The 21,756-nt window shown below is 40.2% G+C and overlaps 1 protein-coding gene across 10 annotated transcripts in view; it reads left to right on the top strand.

The window, feature by feature from the left end:
* Window positions 1-21,756, top strand: part of LOC136833650 (delta(24)-sterol reductase-like) — a 234,321-nt gene that overhangs the window by 158,004 nt on the left and 54,561 nt on the right. For all 10 annotated transcript variants that reach the window (XR_010851557.1, XR_010851558.1, XR_010851552.1 and 7 more), the window contains one exon: window positions 11,108-11,190. Coding sequence is in view for 7 of the 10 variants with exons in the window: in XM_067095835.1 (XP_066951936.1) it covers window positions 11,108-11,164 (57 nt within the window). In the remaining 3 variants the exon portion in view is untranslated. The remainder of the gene's footprint in view (window positions 1-11,107; window positions 11,191-21,756) is intronic.

The following is a 21,756-nucleotide window of genomic DNA, read 5'->3' as shown; positions in this document are numbered from 1 at the left end:
GCATATGAGGAGGAAAACTCTTGATGGTCTGCATCCTCTGCTTCCTGACCTTTAGGGTCACGATTTGGTCTATCTAAAAAATCAGGTACCAATAGAACATCCTGGTTAATAACCAGAGTCTATGCTCTCTCAGGGCCTAAGACTTTCTTGGGAGATTATGGAATGACGAAGATCATGATGGGTTATGATGCCGTGAAGAACTCCTGGGATGTGAAGACTGGTCATGTACGTGTGAATGAGAGCGTGTATCTCTGTTACGGACGTGTGAATGGGAACGCTCCTCGTAAGGGGATGTAGGGCATACTTTCTCCTTATGCAGTGTAGGACTTGGGTAACATGTAGCATAGTCATGTCTGTACAAGTGGGACACGAGTCATGATCACATATGTGTGAGTGACTTTTCTTATGTGCTGCATGATCACATCCTTGTGAACAAGAGCATGAATCACGATTCCATCCTCGTGAGCGAGAACCCTGAACATGAAACTTCTTAGGGGAACGGGATTAGGAATGATGACATGGAGAAGGTGAACAAGGGCAGCCGTGCGATCTCTCTAGACTGTCAACTCATGATAGTTGAACATAAGATGAAGGAGACCTCTGAGGAGAGGGATCCAGAGGTTTAGATCTCTTGATGGGAGCCTTATCGTCTTTCCTATGGACTCTAGGAGCACTTGTAGCTGGAGCAGTATGGGGAGGAGAGGCCTTTTGATTGGGAGCTCGAACTATAGAGTTGACAGTTGTAACGTTGTCAGCTGGAAGAGGCGCAGTGGAAGAAGTTGTAGGAACACGTATGTGTGCCTTGGTGGTAGCATGAACTGGACTAGCACGTACTATACATGCTTAGATGATCAAGCGACAACCAACGGAGAAGAATGATGAGAACCCGAGGAAGATCTGCGAATCTTCTTACATGGAGGGGCTATGAAGTCTCTTTTCCTCCGTTTGATGGGAACCAAAGACAAAGACGAAGAGGATGACAAAGATGAAGAAGAAGAGGAAGGAGATCTATGACATCTCTTCTTGGATACTTTAGCCTCCAATTGACCGAACTTCTTCATGAAGATACCTTCGACTCTGTCGCAAACTGATAGGATAAGGGAGTCAGGAGCAGTTGTGGCGAGTGTTGAAGACAGCTGGGAGGAGGCTAACACGATGGAAGCTCTGGCAGAAATGCAGTGAGATGACATCACAGAGACAGTACAACGAAACTGGAGTGCAGGTGGAAAGGGGTGGTATGCCTGGTAGGCCTAAGGAGTCCCAGCGGTCCGACAACTTCAGCACATCACTGCCTGAAAACACAGAACAAGGAGGGGCAGCCTCTACCCTCCCGGAGGGGAAGGCCTCCCCCCCCACAAGAGCAGGGGCATCTACATCAATTACAAGATCAAATCTTCCAAGGCCAAAGCATCAGAAGAATAATAGGGAGTAAAATCTTTATGGGAAGAAGAAGCAGTGTGAGATTTTGGTAAGAGGAAGAATGAGGAGGAGAAGACCTGGAAGCCGCCATCGAGGAGGGAAACCCCTCCCAAGATGACAGCACAGACTTCCCTTTATATCTCCTTTTCTTATCAAAACTCTTCCATTGCTCAGGATGCCAATCAGTACATTCAGGGCAAGGGTTACAATGCTGCAGAAGTTAGTTCTACATCTAGGACAAGCAGAATGAGGGTCTTTTGCAAAGGAAGGCAGGAATCGGGAACAAGTATTGTTGTCAACACCAGGACATTTTGTCTGGAGTTTAACAGGCTAGGAATAGGGAACAAGGATTGCTGTCAACACCAGGACATTTTCTCTGGAGTTTAACATTATGGGGTTGCATACTCGTAGTAGGAACATGCAAAAACACAAAATCACATTGAACATATGAAACCAAAAGAAATTAGCAAAATCCAAAGGCAAATGTGGGCAGGAAGAGGAAAAAGAACCAGCTTTTAGGAGAGAAACCAAAAGTGCATCCTCCTACAAAGGCGGTCAGAGAAAAACTGATGCTATCTTGGAGATGGGTTGTAGGAGGTCGGCTCCTTCTACTGACTACTGCCATCTTGTCCATCTCCCAATGCCACCAATTTCCTTGTAATATACTACACTCCTCCACGCCTCAAGATGATACAGTAATGCAAAAATCAGTTCATAATTCTTTAAATATTCATAAGTAAAAAATCAATATACCTTGTGAGTTTAAGACATAGCAAGTTAAAGATTAAGGCGTTCCACTGGCTTACACACACAACATGAACGCCTTAGCACAGGACGTTTTACAGGACTTGGATTACTAACAACAGCTCCCAAATCATTGGTACTTAAATCATTCTCACTTCTTAAAAGCTCTCTATTACTGTTCACAACAACATTCTCAGTAACCTCATTTCCAGAACTGTTCACAATATCAGAGCTTTGGCTACTGAGGCTTTCACAATTGTTACTAGAATTTTCATTCATTACATCAGAAACATAATTACTACACTCAGGTTCAATTTGTTTAAAAATTTGGGCATAATGTCTGTGTACAACTGAACCATCATTACAATGGATTCTACATGAAATTGGTCCAGTACATGCATCTACTACTCCAGGAATATTTGGTGGTCCATATCTAGAATAGTTTTTGACATAAACATGATTACCCTTCTCATAGCTAGGCTTTTCCTTACAAACATTAGTTTTATTTCCCTTATAATTTTTAGCCTGCACTTCTTGCTTCCTTATAACATGACTATCTACATTAGGCTTAAGTAAATCAAATTTGGTTTTCAACCTCCTTTTCATTAACAATTCACATGGTGATACACCAGTAGTAATATGTGGGGTGACGCGATAATTAAACAAAAATCTGTGTAATGCTTCCTCTGTGGTACCACTGTATTTCTTTAAAATATTCTTAAAAGTTTTGACTGCATTCTCAGCTAAACCATTTGTTGATGGTTCACCAGTGATATGTTGTATACCATTCATACTAACAAAATGGCTAAACTTTCACTAGTAAAAGAACTACCATTATCACTTACAATTATGTCAGGAAGACCATGGGTACTGAAAACGTCTTAACTTAGCAATAGTGACTTTAGAAGAACATCCATAAGTAGGAATTACCTCCAACCATTTTGAGTATGCATCAACTACTATTAAAAACATCTGACCATTAATGGGCCCAGCATAATCAATATGTAATCTAGACCAGGGTTTACTAGGAAATTCCCACGGGTGTAATGTTTGTTTTTCTATGGGACAAGTATGGTACTCCTGACATGTTCCACAAGAACTTAATCTCTTTTCTAGGTCCTTGTCAATGTTTGGCCACCAAACATAACATCTGGCCAGATTTTTCATCTTTACAATACCTGAATGTGTGTCATGAAGTTGTTCAATAACATAGTTTCTCCCTTGATGTGGTACAACAACTCTACTCCCCCGTAGAATACAACCATGTAATACAGTAAACTCATTTCTACGGTTCAAGAAAGGTTTTATCTCATCACTTACTTCAGTATTTTCATTCCAGCCTTGCAAAATACAGTTTCTTAAATAAGACAGTACAGGATCTCTATCAGTCCAAAAACGTATGTCATCAGTTTGATACTAGCAGTACATAATTGTTCCAATAACAAGACCTCCTCACCAACCTTAGGTGGTTCACACTGTTCAATTTTAATCGGAAACCTTGATAAACAATCGGCATTAGAAATCTTATATCCAGGTTTATAACATAATTTGTAATCATAACCAGCAAGAATTAGTGACCAGCGAATTATTCTACCAGCTGCTAAACGGGGTACAGTACGGCCCTCTTTTCTCCAAGTAGCCCTAAAAGAGGCTTATGGTCAATCCACATTTCAAATTTCCTACCATACAAATATTTGTGAAATTTAGTTACAGACCAGACTACTGTCAAACCTTCACGTTCAGTCTGGGAATAACTTCTTTCAGACTTGGATAAAGTTCTAGATGCATAACATACAGGTTTAAGTACACCATTTCACACTCTTGCTCTAAGACAGCTCCAATACCCTAAGAACTTGCATCACAAGTAACATAAAGATTCTTAATAGAATCATAATGAGCTAATAAAGTGTTAGATTTAAGCAATTCTTTAGCATTCAGAAAAGCAGTATTATGCTCACTTGTCCAACTTCAATCAGTTTTTTCTTTCTCCATTTCATACAAAGGTGCCATAACTCTAGATACATTTGGAAGAAATCTGTGATGAAACTTAATCATGCCACAAAATGTACCCAGTTCTTGCTTATTAACAGGTACAGAAAAATTATCAATAGCTTGAACCTTTTTAACAGAAGTATGTACACCTTCAGAATCTAAAGTATGCCCCAAATAATCGAAACTTTTATTAAAAAAAAAACACTTTTCCATTTTGAATTTCAACCCATTTACAGAAAGTCTATGTAACACTAATTCCAGAGTTTTCATATGCTCTTCATCAGTAGGACCTGTTATAACAATGTCATCAAGATACACTGCTGCATTGGGAATATCCTTCAAAACATTTTCCATTGACCTTTGAAATATCCCAACTGCACTATTCAGTCCATATTGTAATCTAGTAAATGCATGTAAATCCTTATGAGTGTTTATTATCATATACTTTTGAGACTCCTCACTCAGCTTCAACTGATGATAGGCATGACTTAAGTCTAATTTACTATAAGAATGACCTCTAGCAAGTGTTGCAAAAATGTCCTCAGGAACAGGTAATGGGTACTGAGCTATATTACACACAGGATTCAAAGTTTCTTTGATGTCTGCACAAATTCTCACATTTTTACCATCAGATTTAATAACATTTACAGTACGGCTTGCCCATTCATAAAAAGACACAGGTTTTATAGCACCAATTTCTTCTAGTCTTTTCAATTCTTTTTCTACAAGAGGTTTTACATTGTAAGGTACAGATCTAAATTGATTATAAATAGGCACAGCATCTTTGTCCACTTTTAATGATGCTTCAAAATCTTTCAAACACCCAAGTTTACCATCAAAAACATCTTTATACTTATTCAAAAGACTGTCAATACCAAAATCTGCATTATCAACATTATGGACATTATTATTGCTCGGATAAAAATGTTTTTCCAATCAAATTTTATTTCATGCTACCAGTTTCAACCCAACAATGAAGCACGGCCACCTTTGATCACAACAGTGGTCAGTGTTTTATTCTGAGTTCCATTTTTAACATTTAAAATGGAAAAACCCAAAATATCCAGTGGATTTTATTACAATCCCTTAGCTGAAAATTGACAGGATACAGTTTTTCACCTGGTACACAAAATTTCTTAAAAACATTTTCACCTACACATGAGACAGCAGCTCTGCAATCCAGCTCAAATTTTATTTTCTTATCGTTAATTAATACATCAACAAAGTATTTAATTACATTCATACTCAATCAAAAATTCCTTCTTTACACAAATGAGAAATTTCATACTCTTCACAGGCATTAGGCTTATCCCCTTGGCTGACAATACTGCTATTAAAAATTTCGTCACTAACTCTAGGCATAACAAAATCATGGTTAGGCATGAAACTACATGCAGAAATCATTTCATTTTGACTAGGCCTATATGTACTTTCATCTTCACCTATGCCTACTTCAGCTGAAAGCTGAGATTTCGAAACTTTACCATCTTTGCATGCAACAGCAATATGCCCCCATCTATGACATTTTTTACACTGGGAACTCTTATGCCTGCATCTATTAGCCAAGTGTCTACTGTCATTACATCGGTAACATTTTATTTCACTGAAATTTTTACCACTAGGCCTACTTACATTAAAGTTTTGTACATTCTTGGGATTATTACATGCATTTGCAGCTTTAGACACATTAATAGTTCGTTGAACTGACCTTGGCTGATTTCCTGCAAAACGTACAGCATTGACATTCGTACACAAGTTACTGGTGTTTACATCGACTGAACAACTACCATTGGCATATATGGATGCTTTCTTTTCATTCACTTCAGCCTCCTCAGCTATCTGCAAAGCCTTGGCAAATGATAAGGCTAAGCCATCACTTTGTTCAAGCAGTTTATTTGCAGTGCACTTTGGGTAATTCTAAGTATTAGGTACACGCCTGTTTTTACCTTGGAAACTGGTTTTTTCTCCACTTTTATGGCTTATGATAACGGAGGCAAGTTTGTTTGTTGGCGGCCAAGTGTCATTTGCCCCCTAACTCTATTCAACAGTAATGGGGGACTTTGGGAAACCGGGGTTCTGGGTGGGGGAAAACAAAGAAATGGAGCTGACATGTTTACTTTACGGGGGCACTGGCTGGAGGGGAAAAAGAGAGGGAGCCATACGCAAAAGGGAGGGAGCGGCTGAAAGGGTGGGGGGGGAGTTAACGAGGCAGGGAGGGAGAAATTTCCTCACGTGCCCCAAAAGTGGGGGTAATTGGGGAGCGGTGCAAGGAGTGGGTGGGAGGCAGGTTGCACAAGTGGGAAACGTGTTGGGAACGAGTGCAGGTAGAAGTGTAACACGGGTGGGGGGGAAGGGAGGAAACACTGCCTGGTAATGGGGACGGGGACAAAGAGTATGGCTGACATAAAACAAACTTCACCAACTTTACCAGAGGCCGTAAAAGTGGAGAAAAAACCAGTTTTCAAGGTAAAAACAAGAGCGAGAAGGAGCAACCTGGCAAGAAAAAACAATTAGCAGATAAAAAAAGTTAACACCAACGGAACTAACTGGCCTTACCTTAGGGACCAGGAGGGTAGAGATCAGCCGCTGCTTATAAAAATGCATGGAACCTGGTGTTTGGGTCAAGGAAATGAATCTTAAAATAGGCTACAGCGACTGGTAAAAACTGCAGCTCTTCCGGCCCTTCTTCTGCGCTGTACCGTAGGTCTTGTCGCACCTGAATGCCCTCCTTTGCAGGTTGAGGCGGCACTCCCTCCCGCAGCGGGGACAAAAGCACTGTGTTTTCAGCAGGCCATGATCTTGACAAAGCTTGATTAACCGTTCGTAGTTGCCTAAGTAGTAGGCAGAAAAGTTGTGGTAACTGATATAGCAGTTAGCGCAAGACACTGGGAGGGTGTGCTAAGCTATCGGCTCAGACAAACGCGACGTGGGCGGAAGGGATTCAGCCATTGTACTGAACAAGAAACGCAAAATCTGTAAGTTTTAAGGCATAGGAATGGGTAGCAGGTAAGGGCTGTGGTGGGTCAAGGCGGGGTGGGATGTGGGGGTTTTGGCATAAATGGGTGTTGGGGGAAGGGTTTGCGTGAGGTACTTGGGGGGAAGGGGAAACTTATGCGACGGTAACAGGAATGGTTTTTGTTGAAAAAGCTTCGCGCTGATTATGACAGTAAAGCAAAGAAACCACAAATGCTTGAGGAAAATGTGGCTGGGCAAAATGTATCTTTTGGGGTACAGATAGACTTTTGCCGTGTTTAGTACTGGGTTGGCGGGTTAAATGCATTACACCGTGTTTAGTAATGGGTTCGGGGAAATGGAATCCCGCTGGTTATGATAAGGAAGCAGAGAAACGGTGCTGCCATGTGAAAAATGTGTGTAGGGAAAGTTTTTTGTTTTTGGGGTACAGATACACTTTTGCCGAGTTTAGTACTGGGCTGGCAGGGTAAATGCATTTCGCCATGTTTAGTACTGGGTTGGCGGGTTAAATGCATTTCGACATGTTTAGTAATGGGTTTGGGGAAATGGAATCCAGCTGGTTATGATAAGGAATCAGAGAAATGTTGCTGCTGTGCAAAAAATGTGTGTAGGGAAAGTTTTTTTTTTGGGGTACAGATACACTTTCGCCAAGTTTAGTACTGGGCTGGCTGGGTAAATGCATTTTGCTGTGTTTAGCAGTAGGTTCAGGGGATATAATCTCCCTGCGCCGCGTTCAGTACTGGTCCAGGGGGGTACCTGTGTTGCAACAATTGTGGGTAAATGCAACCAAGAATGTTGAAACTTACAAGAATAAACTCAAAAGCATATACAATATGTGTTTTTTTCTTTGCTGTGTTAACATACAGTTTGGGAGGATTGCATGCAGGGTGCGTTATATTCATGCATAGGGATAACAGATTAACAAGTTATTGCACTTGCCTGATGAAATATGAACCGTTCAAAACAGACGTACCCTTGCCCTGTCATGTGCAGGACGTGTATGTGAACCCCGGAAAAAGGACAGCCCCCCAAGGAGGGAGGCGTGTTAGCAGCTTTGAGTGGCAACGTTTAGGGGGTTTTCCTCAGTGGGGGGATAACAGTGCAACGTGATTGGTTAGATAAGTGTTTGGGGGGGTTAGCCCCCCAAACTCTGAGTTTCCTCAGTAAGGGAGTAAGGGATGAACCAATGGCTCCCCAATAAATGTTCGGGAGGACAGTAGTAATGGGAGGGGTTGCCTTTGTGTCGGCTCATTTAATGTTCTTGTTTGTTCTCTGTTTATTTAGCGGTTTCTCATGTCTGGGGTGCCGTAAAAAGTAAATTTTGGCTGGTTTCTGATGCCTCGTCTACCCCACCCACAACCCTGCTTTCCCTAGGGGTCCCCTAAATTGTAGGGTAGAAACTTGCGGGTGGGCCGTTACATAGCTAAATAACACTCTCCCGGAGGATAACCCTACCCATAACCCAGCATTCCCATCGGGTCCCCTAGCTTGTTGGTTGAGGGGGAGCAGATCACCTGTCCCCGAGGTATATCCCACCCATAACCTCACTTTCCCATCAGGTCCCCTACCTTGTTGGTTGAACTTTAGGTGTTAATTACAGGTTAATTACATCTGTCTGAGAAAAATTAAAAGTAAATATATAATTAGCAACCCAAAACCTGTAGAAAAAGTTAAGTTATAGTGCTGTCACAGCCACGGAGCTACTACTTAGTTCTACCGCATTTTGAATGGACACCAGCAATCAACTGATCTACAAGCATTTGATCCAATGCTGTACCAGTTTCACAAAAACGGGATGCATGTTTCAGTCGAACTCAAATGACTGTAGAGATTCGTCATCTTTCCTTAGTACCTGACGAAACTTGGTACGTTCCACCTGTGGATATTTACTACCACAATAATGTTTACGAAGTAAAGCTGTAACTTCATCCAAGGTTTTACTTGCTGGCGTAGCTGGCGATACTAAATCCTTCAGTACTTAAATTAATACTGTTTTGGCTGCAAATCACAAATCAAAAAATGAGCTTTCTTGTCATCTGGTACAGACTTCATGGTGAAATAGCACTGAAGTCATTCCAAGTAGTTAGCCCACTCTTCCTTAAAAGTTGGCATAGGCAGTGCAGATGCCATCCTTGCGCAGATTCATGCATTAAATTCATCGCCACAAAATTTATTGTAGTGTATTAAGGGGGCCAACTCCCCCTAGCAAGCACAAAAGCAGGAGTAAAAGCAGGGATTAATGCAAACCCATGTTGCAACTTGAGTTTCTTTTATTGAACTTCCATTTAATTGCAAGGCGTCCTGCTAGGTGGCGCTAAAGTGGTGAGGCATGATTTTCAAATGAGTATTAAAGTACAGCTCAATATACTACACCCAGTTATCGGTGGGGGTTCTGTTCTGAGGGTGTGATGATAACCGAAAAGTGCTGATTTTTAGTTATTGGCACCTCTGTCAGGTATGTGTCGGCGCTGATAAGCGGAAATTAGTGATTTTTGGAGCCAAAAATTGCCGATTTTCGTCGCTAGACAAGCACCGTAAAGCCGGATCGCCGTTAACCGGGGACTGCCTGTTAATAATAATACTGTACAGTATAATGATATTTAAGTAAACACCAGTTTTAATACAGCATTATAAGGTATGGCTAGGTACACTTACTGGTAGTCTACCATGCCTCAGTAAACATTAGCCTACCAGATAGCCTATATCAGTTTTAACATAAAGACCTGGGTTATAAATTTTGAAATTTCTTGGGAAAACGGGGGTATCTATGTCATCAACTGCAGTATGTTTATTTATCCATTACAGCTCTACATTAGTACTGTTCTTCACAACTTACAGGATTTCTTTTTTTGATGTATTTTCTTTCCTGAACAAGCAGGCACGTTATTTGAAATACTAAATATTAATTCAAAGTTACAGATGCCACTGAAGTATCACAGTCCTGGGTACTGTAAACCAGAAAATATTTGCTTCTTGTCTTTCTCTTGCAATTTCATAGCAGAATTAATGATTGCATTGTTTTGAATTTGCAATTTGCAGCTGTGCAACATGAATATAAATTACCAATGTAGGCACTGTTCTATTTCATTGTAAATCACCAACGTAGGCACTTGTCTGTTTCATTGTAAATCACTGATGTAGGCACTGTTCTATTTCATTGTAAATCACCAGTGTAGGCACTGTTCTATTTAATTGTTTATTGTGCCTTAAATGCTTGTGAGACAAGATGTATAAATAATGTTTTGATCTGTGTAAGTCACATTCGAATTATAATTACTGACATGATTGACAGGTGTGTTTTACCTAACTGCAGCACATTGTATAACAACATCCACATATGTGAAATGTCTTAAATTTTAATCTCTGTGAAAAATCAATGTTTTATTGGTATTTTATTTTGTTTTAAATAGTAATTGTGATTTCCTTTTATACATTTGTGAAGTATGATTCTGTTGGCAGGAATAATTCTTGCATTGTTATCTGTTGTATTTCTTATACAGTTCTAATAATATATTCCATAATAAAGAAAAAACCCAAGTTTTTGTTTGTAGTAATTTATTTATTTTAAAGGTCTGTGTTTACGGAAACTGCTTTATAGGTGTCTCAACTTCATTTTTCTGTAGGTAGTCATTCAAATGTGGTCTTCAGTAAGTGTTCCTGTTCAGCTTTCCTTATAATGTTTTTGGTAGTTTTATTTTTGCATACAAACCCCTGCCACAGAAATAAAACACTGTGAATATATCCTGGTTTACAGTATTCCATGATCAAAATCCCACTGGTCGCTACACTAATGACTTGGCTGATGACCACTTACTTTATCATATTGTTAGCTGTATACATCAACATTGTGTACTGTAGCAGGCAATACTTTGGTTTCAGTGTTTTCTGTTTTACAGATTACGTAAATATATAATTTCTTAACCAGATACTAAAGGAATTTTCCAAATTTCTTATTGATTATTCTGTTATATTTTTCCAGATTAAACCTGAGATTGACGTATTTGCAATTGGAAAGGAGTACATAGACCCATTATAATTCAACAATGGTAGTAACATGTTAAGGTGAGTAACACTTAAATCTTAGTGACATGATTTTTAGTGACAAGATTTTTAAACACTGTAATATATTTGCAAGATTTAATGTGCCTTACTTTGATAGTGTAATGTAAACATGTATTGTAAGATAATTATTGTAATTATTTTAAAATTAATTTTCACATGAAAGAGATAGCAGCACTACCAACAGCTATTCAAAATCAGGTTTGGAATAAAGAAAAACCTATTTTAGGAGGCCGCTATGAGTCTTCAAAGGAGTTACTCAGTCCCCCAAGGACTCCATCAGACAGATTGACCAATATCAAAAAATGCTCTCTTAGTTGGTCTTGGCCAGAACAGTGCCTTTTATCTGACACAGTGATACAGTTTAAAAAGACTCAAGGTAGGAGGGCTCTTTCCCTTGCCTACAGCAGCTACCCAGCTATCCCATTCATTCTTCCGACAAATGTGGCAGCATTGTGCAGATTAGCTAAGATCCCTACTATTCATCAGGTCTGTGAAAGAAAAACACTTGCCACAAATTCCCATGCCTTTTGGTCAGGGAAAGCAGATGGGTTTAAGGACTCAGAGCAGCTACCAAAAATAGGGTTTAATTTTGTCAAAACCCATCTTTTGATAGTGTAGCTGCTGTTCATTCTCAGAGGGGCATCCACAAGAAATTGCCAGGTGACAAAATGGCCTAGATCCTGATTATAAATCCCAATGACCCAGAAGAAAAATTGGTTCATGGTAAAATCACATAAGTTATTCTGACCTTCTTTCATTCACGATACCCATTAGGACTTAACAGTGAAGGATATGAAAAACAAGAGCCTGTATATGTGTTATTCTATGTGGTTCTAAAGTGACTTACCTAATTATGCCAGATTGGGTGAATAATTCTGAGAGTTTGGACCAGGCATATTGTCTTATCTGTAATACTGAGTTCCCATAGAAGAATAGGGGATTTCTTCTTTTAAGGGTCCACATTGTCAGCCAGAAATGAGATCAGAAGACAACAGTGATAGCTAGGTGTGTGGGTGGCGAGACATTGTCCGCATCTAAGAGATGCTCAGGCAGTCAAGAAGACTGCCCTGTTGGGGCACATGAGTTGTAGTTGCATTAGGACTACTGAGCTGAGGTGACTGGGGTCAGAGAATCTTATTCAGGGACCTTGTAATGGGAAGTCTTGCAGGAGCCAGTCTCTGCAATGCAAAGGACCAGAGAAGGAGAATGAAAAAAAACTCTATATTTGAATCAATGCTGAACCCAGAAAACACAGGCTTTGTTAATGCAGCCTTGTATGTCATAATTGTAGTAGCAGCAAGGTGCTTGTCTTCAAACAGGTGGATCAGAAAATTTAGAACTGTTTCAACCAAGGCTCAACAGGCTCTCAGTGCAGAGGTAATCCAACCACAATTTATATACATACTGGATAGATGAAGTCAGTAGTTTTTGCACCAGGTTCCTAGCAGTGTTGGGTGAATAATCTTAACAATAGACTAGATTTTAAAATCCATGTGTGAAAGTCTTGGCTCAGACAGGAGGATGCATAGATGACCTTTTTTTTTGCCATTTGGGCCCCTAGGTAAGCAGTTCTGTTGAAAGTCAGCAGTTTGTTTAAATCATTGGAAATCTAAGACTATGGAGGAAAAAAGGTATATTGTCCTCTGTTTGTTCCATTCTTTTAAGAGTGCATTTCTTGCCATTGCCTGACTGTCCAGTTTGAAGACATACACTGGAAGTTCGTGGTTTTTGTGCATGGCAAACAGGTCTACATCTATATGCAGAAGCATGTTGACAGTCATTTGAAAGGAGGGTTTCTCTAACATCCACTTGGCGAAGGGTGCTGTCTGCCTTGACAGTGAGTCTGTTATTATATTGAGCGACCCAACGAGGTGGATTGCTGAGAAGCACCACTTCCTTGCCTGAGACATCCATAGGATAGACAGCATGAGAGGGGGAGCTCAACTGCTTGATACATGTCATCTCTGCCATATTGTTTAGGACCAACAAAATGTGGTTCCTCTTTGGAGGTTTTGATTTTCTGAGGAATACAGCCATCCACTCTAGGAAACTGTTGTGACACCTCCCTAAAGCTGGTGACTATCTTCCTGCTTCATTGCAATCCTCCCAATGGCCTCCCCAACCTGTCAGGGAGGCATCAGTGTGTATATCTACTCAAGGAACAGTGGAGTTAGTCTGATCTGTTTTGCAGAGTTCCCTTCTGTGTCCATGGATTGAACATCTTCCCAACTATTTAACTTTATGGGTGGAGATGATCATGAAGCCTTTTCTGGGCATGCTAGAACCAGACTCTTTTTATATCCTTGAGTCTCAGATGGGGATTGGATCTACCCCAGACATGAACTGTAACAGGCTCAGGATTTCACTGCAAATGCCATTAAGAAAAACATGGATTGTGTCAGGAACCTCTGCTGGTCCTTCCTTATTCTGGTTTGAGTCTGGAAAGGAGTATGACCGACTACAAAGGATATCCCAATGAAGTCCCAGCCACACAAAATCCCTATTGGGTGTGAGTTGGGACTTATTCCAGTTTATCAGGGAACCTCTTGATTTGAGTCTTTTGACTACCACTCTCAGTGGCTCCCCAGATTAGCCAATCATCAAGTTGGGATACAAGTTAAATTCCTTTTTTTATGAGTTCCTGGTCAATTATTGCTGCTAATTTCATGAAGGGCATGACCTTGAATTTGTACCTAGGAAAGGGGAAAAGGGAATGGTGATAGGAACATGTTATTATCAATAACATGTTCCTATCACATGTCTTTCAGATATAAAGAGGCAATCCAAGTCACACATGGAATGAGCAAACATACTTGGGAACAGTACTCCTCTGGAAATTGTAGCACACAATTCTTTTTGGGCCCTGGGGTGGTATTCAATGAAATTGTAAAGTGCCCCCGTAAGGTTTGCTTAAAGATCCTGGAAGGCTCTCACAGCTCTCTTATAGTTACTTCCAGACTATTGGACAAGGTTAGGACAAAAGAGATGGAACCTTGCAAGAAACTCATAAGTACTGTAGCTGTCCTATCTGAGATTTGGCCCACAGGGACACCAAACTCCTTGGTAGCCACAGTGAATGGGAACTTTCCCACTCAAAAGTTTTCCATTTCATTGTGAAGTTGACAGATACTGGGATAGTGGAAATGAATAACTTTATTTCTACCTATTTCTTACCCTCCCCAGTAACTGCAATGTTCTTCAGTTCTGCCGTCACATGATTAATTTTTATAGAAGTGAAAGGGCAGAAAGCTGGTGCTATCCAAAGGGGAGATTGGTTCTCCAGGATTATGGGGTACCATAATTTCCATTAAAATGGAAAAAGGGTTGCTTCAAGGGCTTTTTTTTTCACTGTAGTAGTGGGGAGGATGACTCTTCTCTAGCAGTTTCTAAAAGCCTACTGAAGGAGGGACCAAGTACCATTCCTTATTGGGGAGAAGCAGCTCTATCCTGAAAATTCCGCATATTCCGTTTCAATCCTTCTGGTTTTCCTTTTGTTGATGAGTAATTGCCATCTGGCAGAAGGATACACATACATAAAGGTGTCAAAACAAGGGCTCTCAGAACTGGTATCCCAGCTTCAGGAGGTTATAGTCCAAACTAGTCATGGTATTAGAACTAGCTGAAACTATAAAAACAGGGGTCATACCTCCATGAGTATTCTGATGCAAAAGGGATCTAAGCAACAGATCTACTTTCTCTTTGGCTTTGGGATTTTTTTAGTTTGCTCCCATCACAGATTTTTTCATTTGAGGATTAATCTCTGCTCAGGTAGCTTTTGAAGACTTTCTAGTCTTTCTTTGGAGGACAAAAAAGGTCTTAGAAATAATGTTCAGAGCTGTTTTGAATTCCCATCAGGAATCCTTAACAACGTACGTATCTGATGAAGTGGTGCTCAGTAACAAGGGCTTCCCTGATTCAGTGCTGTATCTCATTCAGAAACTCTAACAAGCCTTGGACAGGACTTGATTATGGGCCACCATCTTGGGTGAGTTGGGCCTGGGCATCCATATTGTCCTTGCCCAGCAAAGGCTTGGGAGTCTCTAATGGAGGACGGAACAGGAACTTAAGGGGAAGGAGGATGGGCCCTGTTGTGGATCTTACTCACCATCAGGCTATTGTATAGGTAAAAGATTCCTTTAGGGAGAGGAGGTTGGCCCTATTAGGGCCCTCCTCAACATGAGGTTACTGCATGGGAAAGCCCAGATACTGTTTTGAGGGAGTCCTCTCATGCAAAAACAAAGTCAGTGCCCCTGGGTCTTCCAGGAATAGGAGGGAAAGCTCAGTGGCAAGGTCCACTTCATGCCCAATATTGGGGGAAATTTATCCCAATGTATGACTTGATCTCCATTGGAGGAGTCATTCAGAGAGATCTTGAATTCCAGTATCTTTGTGTACTGGCCAGGACATGGAATCTGCTAGGAAAAGGAGGGGAATGCTCTGACAGAGCTCTGCTGGAAAGATGTGCTCTCCTCCCCCTACCCTATTTCAGAAACCTTGAATCCAAAAGACTAGTCTTAAACAAGCCTTTCCTTCATGGTTTGCTGACAGGAGCATGTCACTTAATTTGCACATGCTCAACAACCAACTAAACTCAACTTTATGCTAGTAGAGCTATGTTCATGGCAGGTGGTATACTATGTGATGTTCTACTGGCAAACAGCAGATTATACAATTTTCAGCGGCAATAAACAACCTTTGGGTTTAGCTTATTAACAGTCCTGTAGTAAGAAAAGACAAAAAACCATGAGAAAAGGTAGAATGTGAGCAGCATATATTTATAAGATAACCAGAATGTGCAACAGTATGAAATGGACTGACGATGTTATAGGTACATGGCCTTGACAACTGGGTAAGAGACAACTCAGTGGTGTGATCCCTTTAAATCATAATTAAAATAAAGGTTCCATTACCAGGTTCAACTAGTTTTATATATTAACAAATAAAGGAGAGCAGTCTCTATCCTGCCAAGAAAAAACCCATGAATATCATAAGACATGGGGCATATAGTTGTGCAACTTTGACATCTGATTAAGCAACCAACACAATAATGGCTGAAATGCATGAACCATAGTTGTTGCAATAATGATACAGTCTTGTAATGCTCTGTTATTCTATCAAGAGCTAGCCTAGAAAAAACTTATTTAAAATACCACCTATATAAACTTATACTATATTGGGTAGCATTATGTTCAAAACAGTTACTAGTGTTTTTTTAAGAAGAGCATGTCCAAGTTGTAAGCTCAGCTTGAGTATTTCTGACATTTGTAGACTAGGGGTATTTTTATAGTGCTCGTCAAACAAAGCTAAATTAAAATACAATATAAATAAGCTGCATTAACTAAAATACCACATAAATGAGCTATATTGATTGGTGCTGTATTTTAAGTTATTGACTATCTAGTTGATGCTCAATGAGATGTGTTTCTAAACAATTGACACTTGCCTATGAAATCAAAACTAAAGTACTGCCCATAGCATATTGGATGGTACAATACTTAAAGTTAACATTAACTGTCATGGTCACTTTAGTTATGGCTCCTATTATCACACTGGTAACTAAAGAAGAAGTTGTGATGTCATCAATTGGTGGAGTAATACATACCAAGAGCAGATCTGCCTAAACACATTTTCCATTTCCCCCTCACAAAACCCCTTGTATTAAATAAAACTGGAAAGATTTCTTTAAGGCATAATTCATTTTAAATATTTCAAAAGTACTAATCAAAAGAAGCAAGGGATACTTAGTAAGAACTAAACTGTAAGTTAAACATACAGTATAGAGAAACTGCAAGTCACGATTATCATTCGTAACCGAGAAAATTATCTACATATTATAAAAAAACATTAACTAATGATTTTCAGTAATAATATTCCTAATTAATAAGAATTGTCAAAGTTGATAGCAGAAGAAGAATGCATGACATAGCCTGGTAATCCTAAATCCCCACCTTGAAGGATGCACCAGCTAGAAGAATTTAGCAATTTTGCCTAACAGAAAAATTTTAAGGAAAAAACTTTTAACAGGGCTTAAGACTTGGCTATCCTCAGCAGATAACTACAACCTTTTGTCAACATGGCACTACAAATGCGAAATTATTTCAGAGTAAGGTTTGGGGCATGTAAGTGTTTCTCAAATCTGAAGAGTAATGGGGATCTTGGCCGACCTGCACACTGTTGCCATATCTGTGTGAGAAGGATGAACGAGAAAACCAGGTAGATGCTGTAGACAAGGGAAAGAGCCCTCTTGTACTGAGCCCTTTTATACTCTATCACTGTCAAATCAAAGGCAATATTGAATCAAAGGCCAACTATGAGATCATTGTTTGATACTGGTTGGTCTGTCTTATGGGAGTCCTTGGACAACCACAGGAGTAACTCCTTTGAGAAAGAACAGTGGCTATGCTGTAAAAAAAAATGGTACAAAGTTCCTGAAATATTTTTTTATTGCTATGATATAGGAGCCTATTACATTATTTTGATTTTGGTAAATGAATTCCATTAATTTTTGGTTATTTCTTTAAAAGTATTACCAAGTGGAAAATATCCCTTAATTAACCTGTTTTCATATAATGATGATTTAATTTTCAATATTTTTATATGTACTGGAAGTAAATCCAGTAACACTTCATTTAATTGAACAGCAGATAGGAGAAAAGAAATGCAAATCTAAATGAGACGGTGGCCAAAAGTAAACTGTGTAGAATTGAAAGTGCACTGACTTGGTGGGGAGTGCTTCTGCCCTTACTATTGGTAGCTATTGCCATAACCGCCTTGCAAAAGTTTATCAGCTGTTTTTCCAGCTCGCTGAAAGTTAATCCCATATGTAAAGACCAAGGGTTTGTATTTGTGTAGGAATAATAAAAGTTTTTTTTTAATACAAACCCATTAAGAAGTTACTAAAAACCCATCACTTTTTGTTTACCTAAATAACTATTTGGGTGAAAGGACTTCCATAATTGCTACCCCTGGCTCTGGCTTAGGTAAATATTTTTAGGGTCTGGTGGTCTCAAAAGAGCTTATGGGGATAAATTTCCTTATTGCCAGAAATATTGAGGGTTAATAATGGATCAAGAATTGGACTAGAATTTTGTTACAGGGTCATGGGCTGTACTGTTTGGATCAATTAAACAGGGATATAAATGAAGTAAATGAAAAAAGGATGACAAAGCTTGAGGCTGAGAGCAAATTGTATGGGTCATTGTAGCATAATATATTAACTGCTACATAAAACAGAAATCTGCCCTAATATGGACTACTTGACTAGAAAGGGCCAGGTTTTCACCTTATACAGTATATGTCTTAAAAATAAGGGCCGCACCACAAAAAGTACTGAAATGTGTTACAGAGTTTTGAAAGTGGAGTTTGTCAAATATTCCAAAGCGTCAGAAGTCAAGTTAGTCAATGACCAAGGCAAAATCCCAGTAGAAGTGGAACTTAGTCACCATCAGCTCTCTTTTGGCTGAAAAATTGAAGTCTAGATTTAACAGGTAGGCCCAGGAGTATGATACATGCATTGAGCAGAGCATCAACCCTGTACATCAGGATGATTATGAATCCTGTACAAAGGATGATTCTCTACTTTCTGGTCAACTTTGTCATAAGGGGGCAAAATATGGCCACAGTAAGGATCTCTTTCTTCTGCTTTCTTCCTTGGACCTCAAGGAGGGTTGAGACCCTCCTTGACATGGCCATATTCCCTGAAAACTTTGTCAAAAAACTAGTGAAGAAATTGGCGACCAATGTCAGGAGGACTGTGGTAACCAAACTTTGTGCCTTAATCTCCAGTTTCTATCTACATCATCCAGGATCAGTGTTCCTTCTTTGTCTCCCTCTTCAAGGCTGTCCAGGGTGCCTTCTACCCCCCTCCTTAACAGTATACTGCTTCCAGACACACACACACACACTGTCAAGGAGATGGAGTTTACCCTTTCAGCCAACTCTTTAGCTCAAAGAGGAAGATGAAGGAATCATCCACCCAGGCACACCTCTTGGGAAACAGGTGATTAAAGAACTGACTGATGGGTGTCCAGTTATTTTTTCTGGGGTCAAAAGCAACAGGAGTTTGGTGCCTGATTATAAACCTCAGCTTACTGAACAAGTTCAAGTGGCAGACCTCCTTTAGGATGGAGACTCAATAATGCAGTCCAAGGGGACGGGAACTGTGATATTCTTTTACCTCTAGGATGCATACTTCCATGCCCTGATATATCTGACTTCAAGGAAGCTCTTGCTTTTTGTCTGGATATTATAGTTTTGTGCCTTTTGTTTCAGCCTGGCTACAGTTCTGTAGGCCTAAACCCGGACTTAGGCATCAGTGGCAACTTGGGTGCACTAGCCTGGTGTAAGTCCAGACAACTGGTTAGTCTTAGCCAAGAGAGCAGCTAATCAACTGGAGAAAGTTGAACTTGGTTCCATGCTGGAGGGATATTTCTTTGGTGATGGTGATCAGCACTTCAGTGGCTTTGGTTCATCCCTCAGCTGACAAGACTTTGAGACTGCTTGTGAGGATTCAAGACTATCAGCATCAGTCAAGTCCTCCAGCCAAGCTATGGTAGTCTGTGTTGGGTTATATATATGCTACTGGGAGAAGCTGGTGCCACAGCTACTTCAGGATGAGGTAATTGGAACTGCAGCACTTGAGATCTTCGTTACCTGCAGATTTCCATGATGCTAATGCTGTCACAACCTTGGAAGAATAGGACATCTGCAGCAGTGGTGGCAGTATCCAGGCTACCAGAATGGTATCTTTCTGGTTCCTTTAGGTATAGAAGTCCCTCTCTTGGACCCTATGACATAGGGTTGGAGAGAGCAGGTGATGGGAACTTAGTCAGAGGTAGACAGGAAGCAGCACATCAACATCCTGAAAGTAAAGGCAAAGTCCCTGACCCTCCAGTTGCTCGGCAAGGCACGGTTTTGGAGTTATGGCCTCCACAGTTACTTACTTCAGGAACCAGGGATGAACAAGATCCCAGTTTCTGTGTCATCTAGCAATAGAGATCTTCAAGTGTAGTGTTAGTGTAGGGAATGTGAAATATAGATACATACAGCCTAAAGAGATTAAAGAAATTTCTGCAATTGATGTAGTCACTGGATCTGGAAGTCTGCAAGGTGCTTTCATAGCTTCAAAGCATGCAGCTAGTGGACCTCTGTGCAATAAGCATGACCCATGAGCATCTGGTGCACTGATCACTGTATCTGGATCCAGTAGCCTGGAAGCTAGATGCCATGCTGCACAGTTGGGACAACCTTGATGTTTATGCTTTCCCCTCCATTTAGTCTCTTAAGACAGGTGCTAGTGGAGATCTGGGCCTCCAACCATCATAGATAATGCTGATCACTGAAATGTAGCCACAATAAAATTAATGCCCAGGCCTCCTCAGTTGTTAGTGGATTGTTCCAGGACATGCCAATTTGGAAGAGACTCCTGAAGAAGCTGCACTTCCACAAGTTCCACAGTGACCCAGGTGTCATGTGTGCCTTCAAGCATGGAGATTATTGAGCAGTACTTTTTTGAGGTTACTGCTACAGTCTTTGCCTTTTCCTACTAATCCTTGACCATCAACCTCTTATCAGGCAGAGTGGGGCAGATTCTTAAGTTGGGGTAGTGAGGGGGATGTCAATTCAGTCACTGTCCTTATTCCTTTAATTGCATACTCCTTTATATATGCTTCCAGAAGTATTTGGCTGTATCTTTAAACCCTCTCAGAAGCACTGGAATTTTGGGGTACTGAGTTTACTATACAGTAGAACCCCGGCCCTCAACCTTACCAGAACTCGACATAATCGGATTTCGAAGCGAAATTTCTAGTACATTTTGCGTTGGTGCTTGAACAACAAATCGGAATCCGACCCGATGAATCAGATGATGTTCGTAAACAAAAGTGTTTCCGTCAGCCGCCGCTAGTTGGTGTTGTTGGTGGCGTTCTTCCCACACATATTTAAAAGCGTTTAAAGCCCATACACGCTGCTGCTGTTGTTTATTGAAATAAGTTTTACAGTGATTTTGTAAACTATTCCAGTACTCTGTATGAAATTTACCATAAATTAATTGGGACTTAAACAGCGTTTATGTAATTAGTACAGTACTGCGATAAGCCACCAGGATGACGCTTTGGTTTGTTTACATCCACTCATGCGACAAGCTTCCTAGTGCTGGCATAACCCAGGCAGTTTTTCTTAATTTTATGATAACAGACATAATTCGGGTTATTTTTAATATTTTATTAATTTACTGTAAAACTCAGGCTTGTTTTTCAATGTTGTTATTATTAACAACAGTTTTTGAGTCTACCCATTACAGTATATTCTGGTAGTACCTATAGGCTACCTAGCCTAGCCTATGGTGCTTGATCTATCATCGGTAATACGGCTGCATTTGTCGTAGGCCAGTTTTTTCGATACAGTATGCATTTAAAAATGACAAAAGGGCGTCTAATAGGCAAGTTATTTAACTCTGAACTTATTTAATTGTAATTTATGTGTAATGTTTTGTATAAAAAGGCAAGGTTGGGGTAATGACTGGAGGTCAAGAACGGATTAATCCATTTTCAGTTTGTTCGTATGGGA

This window comes from Macrobrachium rosenbergii, chromosome 4 (assembly GCF_040412425.1).
Source record: "Macrobrachium rosenbergii isolate ZJJX-2024 chromosome 4, ASM4041242v1, whole genome shotgun sequence".
Taxonomy (NCBI): Eukaryota; Metazoa; Arthropoda; class Malacostraca; order Decapoda; family Palaemonidae; genus Macrobrachium; species Macrobrachium rosenbergii.
This window is presented reverse-complemented; position numbering and strand designations above follow the sequence as displayed.